This window comes from Rattus norvegicus, chromosome 4 (genome assembly GCF_021556685.1).
Source record: "Rattus norvegicus strain SHRSP/BbbUtx chromosome 4, alternate assembly SHRSP_T2T, whole genome shotgun sequence".
Lineage (NCBI taxonomy): Eukaryota > Metazoa > Chordata > Mammalia > Rodentia > Muridae > Rattus > Rattus norvegicus.
Genome location: NC_141537.1, coordinates 64,234,986 through 64,256,456, shown reverse-complemented (window position 1 = coordinate 64,256,456; position 21,471 = coordinate 64,234,986). Strand labels below are relative to the sequence as shown.

Genomic DNA, 21,471 nt, shown 5'->3' with positions numbered 1-21,471 from the left:
CACAAACTGAATCATCATCATTGTCACCCCCTCCCCTACACTTAAAAGAGTTAGGCCCTGGGATTTTTTTGTTTTCAATTTTCACACATAAAAATTATTTGCTTTTCTTTACCACCTAGATAAGATCTCCAGCTTTCAGCCAGAGGACTTCAACACATACATGTCTTCATGTACATACACAGAGAAAACACTACAGACACGGGTCAAGAGGAAAACTACATAACCAGTCTAATATGATGAAGATGCCGGCTCTACCAGGTAAAGAATTCAGAAGGAGCAAATGTGTTAAGGACCAACCATAAAAGGATGTGCAATGGCAAAGGGGAATGTAAGAAAGCATCAGATAGAATATGACAATGAAAAACAGTAATGTAAGTTGAAACTGCCTCTGATGAGCTTGTCAGGAAACTATAGAGAAAAGGAAATGCTCGATAAAAATGACAGCGGTGAACAGAAACAGTCAAAACTCAGGCAGGAGTTTCTTACAACAAAAGCAACACAAAGCAAGCAAAATAAACATGTAGGATCTAAGAACTGTTAGACAGCACCAAGTAACCTAACATCTTCATGACTGAAATCCTAGGACAGGGTTAAGCAGAAAAAAATAGCAAAGAAACAATAGTTGAGATTCTGACATTATCACTGACACCAAAAAGTTGTAAAAAGTGTAAAAAGTAGAGACTACACATGATCCAAAGAAGTTAAACAAGAAGCAAGGCCCAAGTGAAGATGCTTAAATCCCACTTAGAAGGGGGAACAAAATGGTCATGGGAGGCAGAGGGAGGAAGGGAACTGGATGGTAGAGAAGGGGTGGGAGGTGGGGGAGGAAGGATCAGGTATGGGTATAGACAGGAGAGAGGCCCAGAGTGCCAGGAGTGTATTTATTTTAAAATTGTTTTTAAGAGTTATTTGTGTTCGTATGTATATTAGCTTGGGAGCTGCCTTTTCATTCCTTAAAGGTTCTAGGGTCTAGAAACCATCCCAATTTCTTACTTAGGAGATAGGTCATTGTTCTGATGATAGCCCCCTATTGCTTCAGTATTTGTCTCCCTCACATCTATTTCTGTTGTAAATTCATTAAGTCTCCTTAAGCTTTCTTAAAGTTACTTCATGTAAACTGTCAGGATTCTTGCTAACTTACACCACTTAATGGTTTGTTTTTTTAAGATCTTATTTCTATTATGTGTGAAAGCTCTAAGGCAGGTTAGTCATGTAAATATTTGAAAAAAAACTCTAAAAATTAAGAGGTATTTGATCACTTCAGTGTTTGGATATGTGTGAATATGTGATTTCTGAGATTTTCACTGTATAGAAACAGTTGGTGTAAATTTTCTTTGGCATGCTTGTCTTCTCAATATGCATGCCCTAGAAGCTATTTTAATATACAGAAACAACAAGACACCAAGCTCTGATGATGAAATATTCATAAGGGTCCCATAACTCTCATGTTTTGACATCAAGATGCCAACCATATTTTACAGGAATGTTTTAGAGAATATGCCCACCATCTTCAGCTAGGTAAACCACGGTGTCTTCCTTGGAGTTTGGGTAAACAGGTTCTATTTCCAGGCCTGTTGGGACATAGACCGGCTCAGGAACAAAAGGAGTCCACTCTGGAAAAAATAAGGGGACATTCTTTAAATATGACTTCAAATGAATTATTAATGTATGCTTTCAAATTATTGATACACACCTAGCCTAAAATGTAACGCTTTATGTAGGGATATATTTTTAGCAAGGGTTCATAACATGTAATAACACCATCACACTGTAACACAGCTCATGGATGTGTACAGTCCTAGATCACTGTCTAGTTCAGCACCAGTTGTTCTATGCCAATCAGCTCTACAGTACAGTGTCTATTTCTCTCCAGTCCTTCATGCTGTGTTTATCCCTTCTCTGAGTATATATATATATTGCTTCTTCCACCTTTTACTTTCTGCTCCCTTTGTCTTCAGCCTTTTGCTTGGTAATAATCCCTTATAAACATATTTATGGTTCTTCTCTCTCCAGGAGGGTGAATATTCTTAGACGAATTTTTGTGGGGGATTAAACTGACTCTATAGATACTTTGGGGATAACTGATGACTTTAAGAGTATGAGCCTTCCGAACCATAAATACACCATCTCCCTCCCTATTAGTTACTTTTTAGTCTCTGTGATCCAACAGCTGTCAGAAACTTAAAAGTCTTCCTTTTTGTGTGTGGTTTCATTGGGTTCATCCATCATGGCGGGGAAGACACAGTAGAGCGGCTCACATCACATCACTGAGGACCAGGGAGCAGAGAAGAGATGCTGGCGCTCAGCATGCTCCCTCCTTTATCTTATCCTGTTCACAAGCTCATGCCATAGTGCTGTCTACATTAGGTGGGTCTTTCCAGGCTCAACTAGTCCCTTCTGAAAATACCCTCCATTTCCTTAAATCTTAAAAAAATATGTATTCTTAATGCTGTGTGGTTATATATAAGACTTCTATGTCCTTTGTCAGATTTATCCCTAGGTATTTGTTTTCTAATTTATTTGGAAACAATTGAATATATGGGGAAAATGTGCCAGAATTGTTTACCTAAAATACTTGGCACAGTACTAAATTCTTTCCAAATACTTGTGAACTTTTTTTTTAAGACTTTATTTATTTTATATAAGTGAGTACCCTGTCACTCTCTTCAGACACACCAGAAGAGGGAATCAGATTGTGTTGCAGATGGCTGTGAGCCACCATGTGGTTGCTGGGAATTGAACTCAGGACCTCTGGAAGAGCAGTCAGTGCTCTTAACCACTGAGCCATCTCTCCAGCCCACACTTGTGAACTTCTAATAGAGAAATCCCCCTCTACAGCCATTAATACAACCATCAAGATGATCAATTTTAGTTTGTGACTAGTGTGTGTACAGATCTTAGATTCCAACAGAGATTTTACTAGTTGTAGCAGAAGCAATAGGAAACACTTTAGAATTGCACAATGCACTTAATTATGTTTTCATTTGTAATTTAGAATTTTGAAATAGAAATCTCATTCTGCATTTCAGGCTGACCTTGAACTTAAGGATCTTCCTACCCCACCTCCTGATGCTGCAGTTAGAGGTGTGTGCCACTACAATGGACCTCATACTGTGTTTATCATCTTTCAATCTGGGATAGGTTTTCAGTAATTATCTGAGTGACATTTCTGAAAACTATAGCCATACTTCCAATTTCAGCTAAGAGATGTGTAGAATAAACACAGAATATTACCCCCCCTTACAATAAAAAAGAAACTAGATGAATTCCAGTTTATTTTATTGAATCTACTAGAGTACTGAAGTTGGAGGCTACCCAGGTTCCAAAATCTGGGAAAACAAAGGCAGGCATCTAAGAGATAAGCAGCCCCTGAGCAGGTGCCTGTCTAAATGCTGTTGACTCCATAGACTGTTAAAAGGGCATAGCTGCAGGCTTTTTACATAAATCATGAGTATGTAAAGTTCTTGGAGAGGGGGATATAGGATACAGAGGGTTCCTGCTTCCTGATGTCCCCTATTAACTTGTAACAAAATTCCATCAAGGTATGTCATCCATTTTTTTCCACATAGAACAAGACAGGTAACATAGAACAGAACACCCATCATATTTGGGGAAAGGGATCAGAATGCATAACCTTAGTTAGAGGGCAGTCATATAATACTACTTTTATATATTGGTTACTTATTTGTGATTATACATTGGCACACACATCCTACAGGATGAGTAAGAAGGTCAGAGAATAGTTTGTGGGAATCAGTTTTTAATTTCCACAACATGGGTTCTGGAGACTGAACTCAAGTTCTTAGATGTGGCAGCAAAGTGTTTTTATACACTGAGCCATCTTGCCTGCCCCATGTCTCTATATATATATTTCAAATTCTCATTCTGTATAGATACAATCACACAATATTTATTCTCTTTTGTCTGAGCATGTTTGCAAGGTCCATCCATCCTGTAGCATGTTTTTAATACTTCATTCTTTTTTATGGCTAATTGTTATTTCATTATATAGGTATACCACATTTAGTTATCTATTTATCTCTTGATGTACTATGAATAGTACTCGTATTGACACTTGCTTTTGTTTGGGCACATTTTATTTCTTCTGGGTGTACATGGGTTGAAAATGCTGACTCAAATGCTAACTGACTTTCCAAGGATATGCTAAACTGTCCAAAATGACTGACCAGCTTTACCTTCTCTCCAGTGTCAGACTTCCAGTTTCTCCTCATCCTCACCAACGCTTGCTGTGATCTGACTCTTTGGTCCTAGTCATCCTAGTTCCTGTAAAGTGGTATCTCAGTGTAGCATCAACTTGCATTTCCTTGATGGCTAAGATGTTGAACATCTTTTCAGGTTTATTGGCAGTCTGCTTAAGTTCCATGTAGAAATGTCTTACTGGATCATTTGTGTGGATTCTTCAGGAGAGGCACTGATGACGGCAGTATATCTTTAGGAGTCATTTTATTATTATGTTGCTATAGTAGTATGATCGTGTATTAGGGTTTCCTTAGGCCCAGGGGCTATCTAGTCTCAGGTTCTTGGCTACTTTAGTAGTTTCAGGTATAGGTTCAATTTCATAGAGTAGGCCTTAAATCCAGTAAAAAAAGTGAATGGTCACTCCCACAAACATTTGAGTCATGATTTCACTACTGTGGTTTGCAGGTTCTGTTACAGGTTGCAGGGTATGTAGCTGGGTGATATTGATAATTACCTTTCCTTCCAATAGCATGAATAGTACCTTCCAAGACTAAGACTGCTTGTTAGTAGGGATGAAAGTACTAGTAAGGCATCAGCTCGGCTTTTCTGTGCTTAATGACGTAAGTGTTGCCTTCAGCAACAGGTTGTGGAGAGTAACCAATAACCTGGGCAATAGTTTCTTGTATTTGGGGAGTGCTATAGGACCCCTTTGATCAATAACTCAACAAGATGCAATGCATTCCTGACACTGGAAGTTTTACTTGGTGGCATAAGATGTCTAGTTGGGGAATTCTCTCCTCTATTATTTGGTGTCTCAATTCAGATTCCTTTCATACACACATATTTTTAAACAAGTATCATGAATGAGGTAACCCAGACCTAAAATATTGTGTTTTCTCTTATATGTGGATGTTAGCTTTCAAAATTTTATATGTGTGTCACAATCTAAATAGCCACAGAAATTAGGTAGCTAGTAAGGAACTGAGAGAAAGAGAGGATTTCCCAAGTCTAGAATTTGGAGGAATAAAGGGGAAACCATTTAGAAAGCATCTTCTCTAACTTAATAGTTCTCTTGAACGTATAAAGCTCTCTACTTGGATGAAATATAATTTACTGATTTTCGCTCTTATTCTTGTTTTGGTGTTATACCTAGAATCCATTTTCCCCTCTATGCTTCTTTATATAGCTTTATAATTCTGCCCCTTATATTTAGATTTTGATACATTTTTTTTTATTTGGAGTTAGGTGCTAAGGTCAAGTTTTATTATTCTGCCTGTAATTTATCCAGTTGTCTCAGAACACTTGTTAAAAGACTCTTACTGAATAGTTTTGTGACCATTGACGTGTCGGTTTACCCTGATTTTTGCTTGTTGTTTTCTTTTGAGGACAGGGTTTTTCTGTGTGGCTCGGGCTATCCTGAAATGTGTTCTGTAGCCTGGCCTCAAACTCAGGTATCTGCCAGTCTCTGCCTCTTGAGTGCTGGTATTAAAGGCATGTGCCATACACACACTCAGCAATTCTGCACTTTTAATTGTATTCACTTATCTGTCACATATGCTAATGATAAAATAGCTCCAAACTGTCAAAATAAACTATTGGTTTACAATGAAATCTGAAAGTACTTGACTTGGTTCTTCAAGTTCTATTTTACTTTTTGCTATTCAGCAAAATTTGTTGAGTTTCTACATAAATTTTAGTACAATATGTCAAGTTTTACAAAGTAATGGTTGATATTTTAATGAGAACTGAAACTTGTTTGATTTCTGCTGCTGTGATAACACCCTGACTCTCAGTAGAGGGAAGGTGTATTTATCTTACAGTTCCAGAGTTCCAGGTTATCGTCTATCACTGAGGAGAATATGAAGCAGAGACTTAGGCAGCTAGTCACATCATTTCCACATCAAGAGCGGAGAGGAATGAGCGCATGGATGCTGCTCACTTTCTAGGTTGCTTATGCTCAGCTAGCTTTCCTTACTTATAATACAGCCCAGAACCACCTGCCCAGAGCATGGTGCTGTCCACAGTAGGTTGGGTCTTCCCACATCAACCAATAATCAGACAATCTCCTACAAGATCTTGACAGATCTAGGCAAGTCCTCAACTGAGACTCCCTTTTATTTTTTGGTGCTACTTTAAGTGGAATTATTTTCTTAAGTTCATTTTTTATGGTGTTCTACCTTTAGTCCCAGCTATACCACTCTTGGGCATATACCAAAAAGATGCCCCACCATGCCACAGGGCCATGTGCTTCACTATGTTCACAGCAGCCTTATCTATGATCACCCATGATAACCAGAAGCTGGAAACAACCCAGATGATCCACAACAGAATAGATACAGAAAATGTGGTTCATTTACACAACGGAATACTACTCAGCTATTAAGAACGAGGACATCATGAATTTTGCAGGCAAATGGGTAGAACTAGAAAATATCATCCTTAGTGACCTCACTGGGACTAACTTGGACCCAAAAGGATATGCATGGTATATGCACTCACTAATAAGTGGATATTAGCCAAAAATGTACAGAATTCCCAGGATACAGTCCAAAGAATTCAAGAAGGATAACAAGCTGAAGGGCCCAAGTGAGGATGACTCAATCCCACTTGGGAGGGAGAAGAAAGCAACCACAAGGGGGGAAGAAGGGAGGAACCTAGGAGGGAAAGACGACAGGGAAGGGAAGAGGGGAACATGATTAGATATTGGATGGGAGAGAAGGACTGAAGCCCTGAGAGCCAGCAGAAAGAATGCAAACAGGCAGCCTCGGGAGGTAGGAGGTAGGAGGACCCTCCAGAATGTACCAGAGACCTGTGAGGTGAGAGATGCTCAGGACTCAAGGGAGGGACCTGAGATGAAATGCCCTACAGTGGGGCGAGGGAACTTGTAGAGTCCTCCAGTAGAAAGACAGGTCATCAGGGAGGGATAAGTTGCCTTCCCAGTCAAAAACTCTAACCCAGAATTGGTCCTGTCTGAAAGAACTGCAGGGACAAAAATGGAGAAGAGCCTTAGGAAAAGGAGGTCCACGACAGGCCCAAATTGGGATCCAGCTCAGGGGGAGACCCCAAGACCTGACACTATTACTGATGCTACAGTGTGCTTACACAGGGGCCTATCATGACTGCCCAACAAGCAGCTAAAGAGTCAGATGCAGACTTTTACACCCAACCAGTGGAGAGAAGCTTGTGGCCCCCTGTGGTTGAGTTAGGGAAAAACTGGAAGAAGCTGAGGAGGAGGGCCACCCTATAGGAAGACCAGCAGCCTCAATTTACCTGGATCCTGGGTCGATCTCTCAGACACTGAGCCACCAACCAGGCAGCATACACCTGCTGATATGAGGCCCCCAAACCATATACAACAGACTACTCCAGGTCTAGGTTCAGTCAGAGAAGATGCACCGAACCCTCAAGAGACTGGAGGCTCCAGGAAGTTTAGAGGTCTGGTGGGGAGGGTAGGGTGGGACATCCTCGTGGAGATGGGAGGCGAAGGGCAAGGAGGAGGTATGGGATGTGGGATGTGGGATGTAGAACAGTTGGAAGGTGGACTGGGTGGGGGATAAAGTCTGAACTGTAAAAAATGATTGGAGAATAAATTAAAAAATAATTTGGTAGCCTCAACAACCAAGTAGGTTAAGAATAAAGAAGTGCATTCCTCATGCCTGTGTCTGTCTATATTTGTATCAGTATCTGTACTTCTATCTCTGTCTACAGCTCCAGCATCTTTGTAGCTCTATCCATATTTTCAATTTTTCAAGTACCTTAAAAAAGAAAGATCATTTTCCCCCTTCAGTATATTTTTCTTGGTACCTTTGCTAAAAACAAACAAACAAAACAAACAAACAAACACAAAAACAAAAGAAATTCCCCTCTGCAGCTGGTTGTAAATAGATGGACTTCTGGATCACCTCAGCAACCCCCAAGTCTGTGTGTCTGCCTCGGACAGTGCTATCCAGTGGGCTTTGTAGTGATCAGACTCAGGGCCTTGCACAGGCAAGTGAGCTGCATCCTACCCAGTCCTACCATGTTGTTTTACTATCGTAACCTGAGTTTATTTTGAAATCAAATTTGGTGATGTTTTAAACTCTGTTTTAAAACCCATTAATAAGGTACCAATTAAATTATGGTGTATTTACTTAATGAAATCTAATGTAATAATCATTAAAATGGTGTATATGAGCTAATATGGAAAGACTTTCACAACAGATGATTGTGTATACAATTGGGCTAGAGAAAAGTTCTATTTCTATCTACACGGCACACTGGTGTCCAGCTTTGCGTCTTGGCTAAGGACAGTAAGATCAGTAGATGAACTGTTCAGGTTTTGGACTGCCCTGGTAAGCCCAAACCTTTATACACAATGCCTTCATTTGGCAGCACAGTTAAGCACGCTGTTCTAATGACGTGATGGCAGAGGCACAAGACCTCGGCTGTGTTTTGCCTTAGTTTCTGAGGCAGAGAGATTCACTGCACAGATGTTAATGTTTTTAAAAGAAGTCATGGTGTGTGTGTGTGTGTGTGTGTGTGTGTGTGTGTGTGTGTGTGTGTGTAAGAGAGAGAATTGTTTTAAGATTCTGGGACCTTATACCTTGATGTCTTCTGGGCTCCAGCATTTGCCAGAGGTTCTTTGTTCTGCTGTACTCTTCCTCTGACTTTAAATGAAAGTGATGAATTAGTAGAGCCCTGTTTAGTTTTGTATGCCCGTCAAATATCTAAACTTATTTTAAAAAGCAATTTCAAAGGAATGTGCAAAACCATGGAAAGCAGACTTTCTGAAATAGTAGCAAGTAGGGAAAATTGACAAAGACCCCTGGGAACAGATCTCAGTTCTTCCTGCAAAGGACGTGTGGATGCTGCAGTCTAATAACCTGCACAGCCTTCAAACCTGCAGGACACAGACTGAACAACAACATGGCACAGCCCCCAGATGAGGCTCTCAACAGGCACAAGTGCATCACTAGTAGCTTTGATGTTCCCCTCAGGACTCTGGGGATCTTGGGAAACCAATGCTGAGAAAGGTTACATCTGCACTTGTACCATGGAACATTTACACCTTCATTCAGGAAGGAAGCTAAGCTTGTAAAGCTCAAATTCTACTTAACACGTAAGAAAACCTGATATGCAGCACTGGAGAATTCAGTTAGTCTTAAAAATAGGAGTTTGGTAAGGAAATATATTTAGAACTAGTAGAAGCTAGAAATATAACTGTTCTAATCTAAAAGCATAAAACTGGAAGTGTATCAGGTAACCAGAATATAGAGACTTTCTCCATCCTGAGGCACTGATGAAGCTTGGGCCAAATGAAGGTTGAGAATAAGTGCTAGAAACACAAGAATAGGGTGCACCAAGGATGTGAAAGTGGGTTGTCCAGCTAGAGAGAGGCAAAGTTGCTAGGGGGAACCAGCATGGGGTAGAGAACACTGGTAAGCAGTGATATACTGAGGCCTTATTTCCCTCTTCTCACTGGGTCTCTTCTGCGCTCATACTCTCACCATTCCCATAGAAGAGAACATGACAGAGGCTACAGGAGAAGCAGGAGGGACGTTTCTTCTCCAAGTCGTTTCCTTTCTCACTGACACAGCTACAAAAATGGGGTTATGAAACAGAAGCAAGGCACAGAAATGACTTCACTAAGTTAAGATTTAGTACATGCTGCTGGTTTTTTGTTTTGTTTCTGTTTGATTTCTGTACTTTTCCCCCTGATATATGAACAAAAAGAAGTAGGGTGAAAAAAAGAACTGAAAGGCAAGCAGAAGACACCCTAAGCTAAGAGAAATATACATTGAAGACATGCCTGTAAACAAGCGGTGCTTGTATCAGTAAGTATGAGTTCTACTGTATTTCTAGACCTAAAATTTGGACGTTGAGAGAAAATTTGGCTTCCTTCTCTATAAGCAAAACCACGATTGCTTTTGCTTCTCTGTGATCCGTATCTACTGACTACCTGTCTTGCTATGATACTTATCTATCTAGAACCAGATAATGAAAGAAGAAAATTTAGCTTTTAAGACCTCCTGAGTGGAATTTAACTTCAGAAGGCTGTAATAAGTACAGATTGGTTTTGATTTATCCACTCACACGTGTTTATCCTAGTTCTACATGGTAATAGCACATGTGGACTCTACAATCAACAAAGGAAGAATCACAGCAGAAGGTGTAGAGCATTGAGGATTTTTTGACCGTCGTTATGTCCACTGTCTTTTCTAGGACAGTAGAAAACAAATTTGAAAATATACACAAAGAAACAGCAACAAAAGCCCACTTTAAGTAGATCTTCTTCAGTCCATCCATGTCAGCTGAAGGAAAGAAACAGTAAGTAGTAAAGAAAAAGGCAGCGACAAAGGATTGAAGAGGAGACTGGGGGCCAGGATGGGGGAGCAGAAATGAGTGCAACTGTAGATCATGAGCACTCTGACACTTTGCCATAGTCCCAGTATACTGCCTACGATAGTCATGGCTAAAGCTAGTTAGATAAAGGACTTTTGTTTATCTGAAACAGGCTCTGGTGATATGTAGCCCAGGGTAGCCTGAACCTGCAATCCTGACTCAGCCGTCTGTGTGTAGAATGACAGGTGTGCACCACTATGCTCAGTTCCGGCAGACGGTTTTAACCTTTCCATTTAAGCACAGTGATGTGTGCATAATCTGAGCTGAGATGCCCATAAGTGTAAAATGCATACCAGATTTGGATGACTTTGTGTAAAGAGAAAGTGAAATATTTTTGATATAGTTTAATAGAATATATTCTGAAAGTAATTCCACTTTTAAACTTGTATAGCTAGCAGGACATTTTTTATTATATACATGGCTTATGTTATACTTCTGGAATACAGTTGTTACATCATTAGTGTCCTCATTAACATCAAGATTGATACGTTTGCTAATGTCTGAATCCCCTAACTTCTAAAAACATACCAATATGCTGGACTTTTTCATCAATGACCTCACAGTGGTATGGCCACCGTGTTGGGCTCAGCGGACCAGAAGAAGAGACGCCATATAAATCTCGTGGTTCTCGAAGGCGTGGTACCCATCTTCCTAGCTGATACTCCAATAAAATCTGTGTAGTCCGAGGAAAGAATGGGTCACCAATAGAATCAGCTGAAAAAAAATTCAAATACAGTCATGAGAGACCAGAAGGAACACACCAATTCCTGCATGTATCCTATAGTTCTTTTCTTTTTAACCTACTTAATTTATGCATATGTATAGATATCATTTTAACTATTTAATAATTCAGGATATAATAAATATCTAAATGAAATTTTATAAAAACTGATTTTCATAATAAGTAAAAAAATCTGTTAACCTATGTACTATTATTTCACAGTGACTTCTTACCAATATTTCCAGAGTGTCTGTCTCTTCTAGCTTTCCTAGTAAGTCATCTAAATTTGACTTTTAAACGTGTGTGTGTGTGTGTGTGTGTGTGTGTGTGTGTGTGTGTGTGTGTGCAAGAGCCTCAGAGGCCAGAGGGCAATCCTTGATGTCATCCTCAAGAGCACTGTCTACCTCCATCAAGACTGGGTTTCTCACTGGCCTAGAACACACTAATTAGGCTCAACCAGTGAGCCCTACAGATCTTCCTGTCTCATAGACATGTCCAATGCTGAAAATTATGTTTTTATTTGTAATTTAAAATTTTGAAATACAGTAAGTCCTTATGTTAAAGAGTCCTTCACAAAGTAACTACTACTTTCATTCATTATTTTCTAATATCAACCCTAATCCTGGCTTACTTAAAACTGTCCTGAAAAGTTTAAACTCCAAAGCGGTTATATTTTTTTCTCCCTACCCACCAGAATAATCACTATTTTATTAGATCTGCATTTTTTTCAGTTTCTTTATCCTACTTTTTACCCACTAGAACGTTCATGATTAAAAAGGGAGGAAAATACATATAGATGAGTTCAAACCTGTTAGTAGTGTACACTGATGAATATCATCACTTACAAATTTCATGAATGAATCCTCATCCTGAAACAAAAGAATTTTAAAATTTAAGAACCAATAGTAACAAAATCCATGGTTTTCTTTAACATCTACATAACTACTTGTGATTGTCTTTAATCTTTAATAAATGGAAGATGCCATGGTTATTTGGGTTACTAGCCCCAAAGCAGCCCCTCCAATACAAGGGAACCTTAGCATTTGCATCTTTATTCCTCTTCCACAGATGTGGTGGTTTGGATATGCTTGGCCCAGGAAGTGACACTATTTGGAGATGTGGCCCTGTTGGAGTAGGTGTCACTGTGGGCATGAGCTTAAGACCCTCACGCCAGCTGGCTGGAAATCAATCTTCCACTAGCAGCCTTCGGATAAAGATGTAAAACTCTCAGCTCCTCCTGCACCATGCCTGCCTGGATACTGATATATTCCTGCCTTGATGATAATGGACTGAACCTCTGGACCTGTAAGCCAGCCCCAATTAAATGTGGTCTTTATAAGAGTTGCCTTGGTCATGGTGTCTGTTCACAGCAGTAAAACCCTAACTAGGACATCAGGGTAGGCCATTACAATCACCACGGAGAAGGAGTAAAGTTTAAAGGAATAAAGTCTTGGAATACTTGGGGAAACAACTGGTGAACACAGAACACAGAAAGTTATGGACTTAGAGAACTATGTATCATTTTGGAGAGATTTTGGAACTTTAAACATATTGTAAATTGTACTTTTTCAAGAAATCTCTTAGAACAGGGTATAAGAGAGACACAATATTTTCAAACGCTACGTCCCCCCTCCTCTTTTTTCTGCTATCCATATCCTTTCCTACGGTATTGAAGAGTCACATTAATGTACTATGGTGAAACATAAGAACCCTGGCTGGAACACCAGGGGTTTGAATATGGTGCCTACTATGTTACAACAGAATTAGCATATAAGGAACAGAGTAGAAATGACTGAAATAAAATCCTAATCATTACATACATTCACAGTGACTTCTTACCAATATTTACAGTGTCTGTCTCTTCCAGCTTACCAGAATAATCTTACCCAAGATTTTCTCAAGAAAAATCCTTTCCCATTTTAAAAAATGTTTTTAACTGAAATAGAATTAGATCATTTTGCCCCTCCCATTTCTCCTGCCAATTCCTCCCATCCCCCCTCCCCACTTTCAGGTTGATAGCCTCTTCAAGAAAAATCAATTCTTTTTCTTTCTTTCTAAGCAGGGCATTGATCACACAATACGTTTTTCAGTTATTTTCTAACTTCCATGACAAAAACGGACACCATCCACTTTATTTTTATATCAAATTAATTCTACAATATTTTAGTTGGGAATTATACTACATTTTACCTCAAATTATGTAGAGTAAAAGAGACATACCAACTCATCGTCATCACTGATACTTCTATCTGAATAGTCTTCCTCTTCTGAATCTTCTGACATCTCTTCTAGTGTCTTTCTTGAGATTTCTTTTATTATGTGGGTAGGCTATAAAATGTCTAAGGAAATTATTTAACAGTTTTTCTTTTAAGCAAAGGTGTGCACATTCTATATTAAATGAATACTACAAAACCGATCCAATTGTATTTAATTAACAGTGATAGATCTCTGAAAACGAAACTAGTAAGGATACAGGAAATTAACTTCAATTTCAAAGATTAAAAAAAAACAAAACCAAAACAAACTATCCATTACTGTAAAGCAAGCTTCCTAAACAGACATCTAATACCAAGTGTTCAGTCCTAAAAATATATACACATAAGCAACATTCAACAGACTTCTGCAAGTTGCCTTTATATATTTATTTAAACACACATAATGATAATAATGTGAAAGAGGTTATGAATCTGAGAGGGTTGGATGCGGGTAAATGATGTAATTATATTTTAATTAAATAAAAAATTTAAAATGATGAGTGGATATGGAATGGGGAAGTGAATCTTGGAAGAGTTGGAGAGGGATAAATTTATAACCTGTTAGTATGTTTTATGAACAAAAACTAAAAAGTCTTGAAACAACAAAAAAAAGCATGTAATTTAGTTGGAAAACTTTCACAGTATATAGCTGGGCCATTTACACTTTATATGTATAATTAAACAATACACTGCAATAGCAAATCAGGATTGTCCTCAAGCATTAAAAATTATGCAAGAAAAGTTATGATTATTCAGACAATAAAATGTAGCACCAACTTAAAAACTTTCCCCTTCCTCTTTCAGTTGACCCAAGTTTCAGTGTACTGTAACTGGTTTCTCTTTAACTTTGATAATTACTGTCTATATTTAACTTTAAAATTCAATGACTTCATTTGCATTGAAATAGCCACCAGAAGGTCCTGTGGAGATGACCACTGCCTCTTCTATGCAAACCTGAAATTGCCATTTTTACTAAAATGACATTTTCCTCCTGATGCACATGCCAGTGACTGTGCCTTTGGGGATAACTACAGTTTTGAGTATACGTTTCCTCTTTTGTTTGCAATGAAATAATCGAAAGTCTTTGCCAAGCTTTTACACTTTGGAGGACACCAAAAGAATTTACCAATTTCACAACTACCGGTTTATGTTCTCTCTCTAAAAGCGAGGCTTTAGGAGCGTGGGCTGCACACCACCGACAAAAACCTTTCACAGCCCTGTGGTTCACAGAAGAGCGTGTTCTGGGGCGCGGACTGCACAGAAGGCCTCGCGAAGCTTCAACATAAACAACTGCAACCGAGAGAGCGGTTTCTAGGTGACATCGCTGGGCGCAGACCGAAGCTTCAGCCCCGGATGACAGCTCGAAATGAGGACAACCCGCCTGGCGCCCGGCGGCAGCTCCTTACGTGCGCGGACCAGGCGGGCTAGCGCTGGGCGCCGGAAGCGGCGAGCGAGGGGCGCGCGCCCGCGCCAGACCTTCTCCGGGGACAGGACCCACGCAGAACCTCCTCACTCACGCGGGCCCCGCGCTGCCCCGCGCATCTCCCGCGCTCCCCTGCCTGAGCGGCGCGTCCGCCGCCCGCCTCGCTCCCTCGGCTTCTTCAAGCCTGCCGGTCGTCCCACCCCTCTCGGGAGAGTACTTTAGGATGTACCCCAGGCATCGGGCGACCACAGGGCCAGAGGAAACACCATCGTAATTCAGCGGCCGGGGCTACGCTCTCCAGGGAGAGGAGGCCACTTGTTGCCGTGGCAACGGCTGTAGTCTCGCGAGAGTTCGGGAAGGTTTGGCGCTTTCTCCCCCTAGCGACAGCTATGAAGGTGGTGAGACTTTGGCTGGAGAAAGTGATGCCGGGGGATGATGGGAACTCCGGGCTAGGCTTAGGGTTTGAAGAGGTTTGAGTGTTGCAGGCTGGAGGGAGGATTGAGCACTGGAGAAAGGCGTGGCAGCAGTTTGTTCGGAGTGACAGCAATTTGCTGGGTGCCTGCGCAGAGAAGGCATTAGAACATACGGTTTAAGGCTTGTGTCTGGATGCTCACTTGACTTTTAACAACCTGATGACCACAGGCAAGTTAATTTTCTGGACTAAACCTCATTAATAAAAATGAAGTAATTGTACTTGGAGTTAAAAGGTTGAGTTCCATTCTGCACAATTGAAATCCATCTTTATTCTGGAAATGAAACTCAAATACTTGATCTGGAGCAGTCTTGGCTATATGAGAGTGAATTCTCAAAATATCGGTTAAGAAATTCTTTGTTAGCCAACACTTTTAATCCCCACTTTGCCTTATTTAAGTCAATAAGATACCCCCACAGCAGACTTAGGATGTGTGTGTGTGTGTGTGTGTGTGTGTGTGTGTGTGTGTGTGTGTGTGTGTACACGTGTATACATCTAACCCTGATTTGTTGGTCATTTTTAACTTTGGTGGATAATACAGTTGGAACAGTTTTTTCAAGCAAAGGCTTTTTTTAAAAAAAATCCATTATTAGGTGTTCTCTTGGTTCACATTAAGCACTTGAATTCATGCATGGCAAGGACTTAGCATCTCTAGATTTGGTAACTTTCTGGAAATGTGTTTGTGTCAGCAATTCAAAAACTTCGAGACTTCCTCTTTCTTTGGACGTTAGCCTGAGGAGATTAAGTGCACCTTTGATCACAGTCGTTTGAAAATTAGTCTCCATATTAGTTTGCTTGGTTTTATGCCACCTGCATATCACTAAAGGTGGCAATGCCCAGAGAATCTTTGGTTTGAGGGCATCCTCAGAGCTCCAGTACTGAAATTTAATTGCTTCTGTGGAATTGTAAGAATAGAAACATACCCCTACTTGTATTAATATATGGGGGGGCATTCAGAGATAAGATGAAAGGACACCATTGATGTGGGGTTCTCATGGTTGAAGCTTAGTGACTCTGTAGGACAGAGCAGAGGACACCCACTCCTGGTTTCTACTAGAGGGTACCATTTGTTCCCTCAGCAAGTCGATCACCAAATGTGTTCCCTTGACTTGCATCACTAGAATCAAAGCTAAACTAGACTTCTTAACACTTACCCAGCTGGTGGTATTGTGTTATTGGAAACAGTAACTAGGCTAAGCCACTCTTTATATATGGAATCTATCTGTTGGACTTTACTCATAGATAAAGGCGATAGAGTATCAGGTACACAAGATGAAGCTCTGAGAAACAGCTCAGCCAGTCATTGGAAGAGGCAAAGATAGGACTTAAATCGTGTGTGTGTGTGTGTGTGTGTGTGTGTGTGTGTGTGTGTGTGTGTGTGTGTGTGTTGTGTGTGGTGTGTGTGTGTGTTGTGTGTGGTGTGTGTGTGTGTGTGTGTGTATTCAGTCCAACTGTGTACATTAACAAATGTCAACAAATATTTTAGATGAGAAGAATGCTATTAGTGCATAAAAGAATTACTTAGAAATTCAGCAAAACTTTGAAAAGTCACATTCATTTATTATTTACCTGACCTTTACTGGTTTACATCAGAGACCATTGGCAGTGGAAGGCTACTGTAGAGAGCCAAACAGTTTTTAATGGAGAGTGCATCCTAATGGGAGAAAACAATAGTAGCACCATGCAGATGATGCAGATGAAAGTTGCTATGGAGAGAAAGAGAGCTTAGCAAGTGCTGGGGGTGAGAAGCCTGGCAGGGTAGTTCTTTAAGATGAGGTGTTTTGCCTCTGTGTGACTCTAACCAAGTAAGTGAAAGATCTGTATGACAAGAACTTTCAAGTCTCTGAAGAAAGAAATCGAAGATATCAGAAGATGGAAAGACCTCCCATGCTCATAGATTGGCAGGATTAATATAGTAAAAATGGCCATTTTGCTGAAAGCAATCTACAGAGTCAATGCAATCACCATGAAAATTCCAACTCAATTCATCATAGAGTTAGAAAGAGAAATTTGCAAATTCATTTGGAATAACAAAAAACCCAGGATAGTGAAAACTATTCTCAACAATAAAAGAACTTCTGGGGGAATCACCATTCCTGACCTCAAGCTGTATTACAGAGCAATAGTGATAAAAACTGCATGGTATTGGTACAGAGACAGGCAGGTAGATCAGTGGAATAGAATTGAAGACCCAGGAATGAACCCACACACCTATGGTCACTTGATCTTTGACAAAGGAGCCAAAACCATCCAATGGAAAAAACCATTTTTAACAAATGGTGCTGATTTAACTGGAGGTCAGCATATAGAAGAATGCAAATTGATCATTCTTATCTCCTTGTAAAAAGCTCAAGTCCAAGTGGATCAAGGACCTCCACATCAAACCAGATACACTCAAACTAACAGAAGAGAAAGTGGGGAAGAGTCTTGATCACATGGGCACTGGAGAAAATTTTCTGAACAGAACTCCAATGACTTATGATCTAAGATCAAGAATCAACAAATGGGACCTCATAAAATTGCAAAGCTTCTGTAAGGCAAAGGACACTGTCAGTAGGACAAAACGGCAACCAACAGATTGGGAAAAGGTCTTTACCAATCCTACATCCAATAGAGGGCTAATATCTAATATATACAAAGAACTCAAGAAGTTAGACTCCAGAGAATCAAATAACCCTATTTAAAAAATGGGCTACAGAGCTAGACAAAGAATTCTCAACTGAGGAATGTCGAATGGCTGAGAAGCACCTAAAGAAATGTTCAACATCCTTAGTCATTAATGCAAATCAAACCAACCTGAGATTCCACCTCACACCAGTCAGAATGGCTACGATCAAAAACTCAGGTGACAAAACAAAACAACAAAACAAAACAAACAACAACAACAAAAAAACCAAACCAAACCAAAACAAACAAACAAACAAACAAAAACCTCAGGTAAGGGTAGATGCTAGAGTAGATGTGGAGAAAGAGGAACACTCCTCCATTGTTATTGTGATTGCAGCTGATACAACCACTCTGGAAATCAGTCTGGTAGTTCCTCAGAAAATTGTACATAGTACTACTTGAGGACCCAGCTATTCCACTCCTGGGGATATACCCCAAAGACGCTCCAACATATAACAAGGACACATGCTCCACTATTTTCAAAATGGCCTTATTTAAAACAGCCAGAAGCTGGAAAGAACCCAGATGCCCTTCAACAGAGGAATGGATACAGAAAAATGTGGTACATCTACACAATGGAGTACTACTCAGCTATTATAAACAATGACTACACGAAATTCATAGGCAAATAGATGGAATTAGAAAATTCCCCTGAGTGAGGTAACCCAATCACAAAAGAACACACATGGTATGCACTCACTGATAAGTGAATATTAGCCCCAAAGCCTGGAATACCTAAGAAAAAATTCATAGATCATATGAAGCTCAAGAAGGATGACCAAAATGTGGCATCGCATGGTGGAGCATAACCATCTATAATGAGATCTGCTTCTGCTGCCCTCTTCTGGCCTTCTTAGAAGGGAGAACAAATACTCACGGGAGGAAATAGAGCAATAAAGAGTGGAGCAGGAACTGAAGAAAAGGTCATCCAGAGACTGCCCCACCTGGGGATCCATCCCATTTGTAGCCACCAAACCCAGCCACTATTGCTGATGTCAAGAAGTGCTTGCTGACAGGAGCTGGATATCTGTGTCCCCTGAGAGGCTCTGCCCGAGCCCTCCAGATACAGATGAGGATACTTGCAGCTAACCATTAGTCTGAACAAGGGGACCCCAATGTAGGAGTTAGAGAATAGACTGAAGGGCTGAAGGAGGTTTGCAACCCCATAGGAGGAGAACAATATCAACCAAGCAGAGCCCACCAGAGCTCCCAGGGACTAAACTACCAACCAATGAATATACTTGGAGGGACCCATAACTCCAGCCACATAGGTGGTAGAGGATGGCATTGTCCAGCATCGATAGGAGGAAAAGCCTTTAGTCCTGTGAAGGCTTATTTTCCCAGTATAGGGTAATGCCAGGGTGTTGAGGTGGGAGTGGGTGGGTGGGAGTGGGAACATCATTTTAGAAGCAGGGGCAGGGGGTATAGGAGAGGGGGAAAGGGAATAACATTTGAAATGTAAATACATAAAATATCCAAGAAAAAAATCCCGATGAGGTGGCTACAGAAGCTCCCTGCCCTGGTAGCATGTGAACAGGAGAGTAAACCACGTGGTTGACTAGAGAAGACCTTGTTGGAGTGCAGGTGCAGCAAGTCCTAAGGCTATGGAAGAATCACCAGCTGAAGCTACTGTCATTTTAGAGACATGTCATGGAATTCCCTCTCCTCCAGCTAAATTTAAATTAGCCTTTGAACATCTGCTTTAAATGTTTAAAAATGAGTTCAAAACATTATTCGTATTGGATTTATGGGGTCCTTCATGCTACAGTTCACGTGTGGAGGTCTGAGGTAATTCTTTCTTCACATGGGTCCTGGGAATTGAACTTGGGTTGTCTGGCATGGTGGTAAGTGCCTTTTCCTCCTGAACCACCTCCTGGGCTGCTTGCTTTCTTTCCTTCTTCCTTCCTTTCTTCAGTCTCTCTCTCTCTCTCTCTCTCTCTCTCTCTCTCTCTCTCTCTCTCTCTCTCTCTCTCTCACTTTATATGCATCGTTCTACCAGAAGAGGGCAGCAGATCTCATCATAGATGGTTATGCTCCACCATGTGATGGCTGGGAATTGAACTCAGGACTTCTGGAAGAGCAGACAGTGAACTTAACTTCTGAGCCATCTCTCCAACCACCCTGGGCTTTCCATTTTTAATTTTAAAGTTTTTTTATTTTGATTTTAGACAGGAGCATGCACTGGAAGTTGAATTTGTTGTTCTTAAGTTAAAATAAAAATAAGGTCTAGAGTGAACTTCTCAAAGATGTACTGAGTTGTGGCTCCCCACTGTGGGATCCCATCACCGAGAGCTACTGGGCAGACTCATAGAGCCAGTTCCCAACTTTTCAGGAGGCAGATGGAGCCTGAACTAATTCCCTCTTCTTTCACATGACAGTAGGAGTCACAATGAGAGACAGAGAATAAATACTAACCTGTATTATCCCCAAAGGCACAGTCCTTGGTGTGGACAATCAGGAGCAAAATGTCTTCTTGGTAAAATGGCAAAAGTGTCAGTTATGTTAGGAATATAACTTATTTGAATTATTTCCCACTTGGAATTTATTAAGCAGATATCTAGATAAGGAAACAAGGTGACCATAGCATTTATTCTTTATGACATCATAGAAGTTAATTATCATAGGGACTTTGAGGTCTTTTCACACAATTTAACTGATGAAGCCATTATAGGAACGGGACGGCAGAGGCTAGACAAGTACTTGTCTGTACCTTCCTTGCACTAAGTGCCAAACCTCTCAAAGTGTCTCCAAGGTCATGTCTTAAGATCTGTTCCACTCAGCAGCTAAGACTCAGCCCCCCACCTCACCTTTTTCCTCTCCCTCTCCCTCTCTCTCTCCCTCCCTCTCCCTCTCCCCCACCCTCTCTCTCTTTCATTTCAAGATTTTTGCCTCTTGTTGAGTTGAGATTAAGACATCCTGGGACTAAAGGGTCAAAAGTCTTCTTATCAGTCTTGACTGGTCAAAGTTACCGTCTATTGTTTGCTCTCACACACACTTGTCTGTGGACTTCATGAGTAGAGCAATTCAGCTCTCTTCCCCCATAACACACACACACACACACACACACACACACACACACACACACACACACACACGCTGGGCTGTCTTTAAAGCAAACTTATAGGCAATAATCTGTTGTGATAGACAGGAGTGTAATAAAGAGTGTGGGCCTAGGAATCTATTACTGGTGGTCAACTCCTGTGACTTAACAGTTCACTAATTGTTGGCATGTTTTAAAAGTTCTTTATGCTTCAATTCATTTACCCGCAGAATGGGGATACTAGAGTAGCACGTCTCTCTTTCAGGATTATTCAAGGATTAAAAGGGTGAAGGACATGTCAAATTCTAAGCA

The 21,471-nt window shown here is 40.5% G+C and overlaps 1 protein-coding gene across 10 annotated transcripts in view; it reads right to left on the bottom strand.

The window, feature by feature from the left end:
* Window positions 1-15,325, bottom strand: part of Agbl3 (AGBL carboxypeptidase 3) — a 77,933-nt gene extending 62,608 nt beyond the window's left edge. For 5 of the 10 annotated variants that reach the window (XR_015685751.1, XR_015685756.1, XR_015685754.1 and 2 more), the window contains exons 1-4: window positions 13,523-15,279; window positions 12,111-12,171; window positions 11,110-11,295; window positions 1,506-1,613 (exon numbers count right to left, since the gene is read on the bottom strand). Coding sequence is in view for 4 of the 10 variants with exons in the window: in XM_087658667.1 (XP_087514793.1) it covers window positions 1,506-1,613; window positions 11,110-11,295; window positions 12,111-12,171; window positions 13,523-13,585 (418 nt within the window). In the remaining 6 variants the exon portion in view is untranslated. 10 annotated transcript variants of the gene reach the window in all.
* Window positions 15,326-21,471: the final 6,146 nt, after the last annotated feature.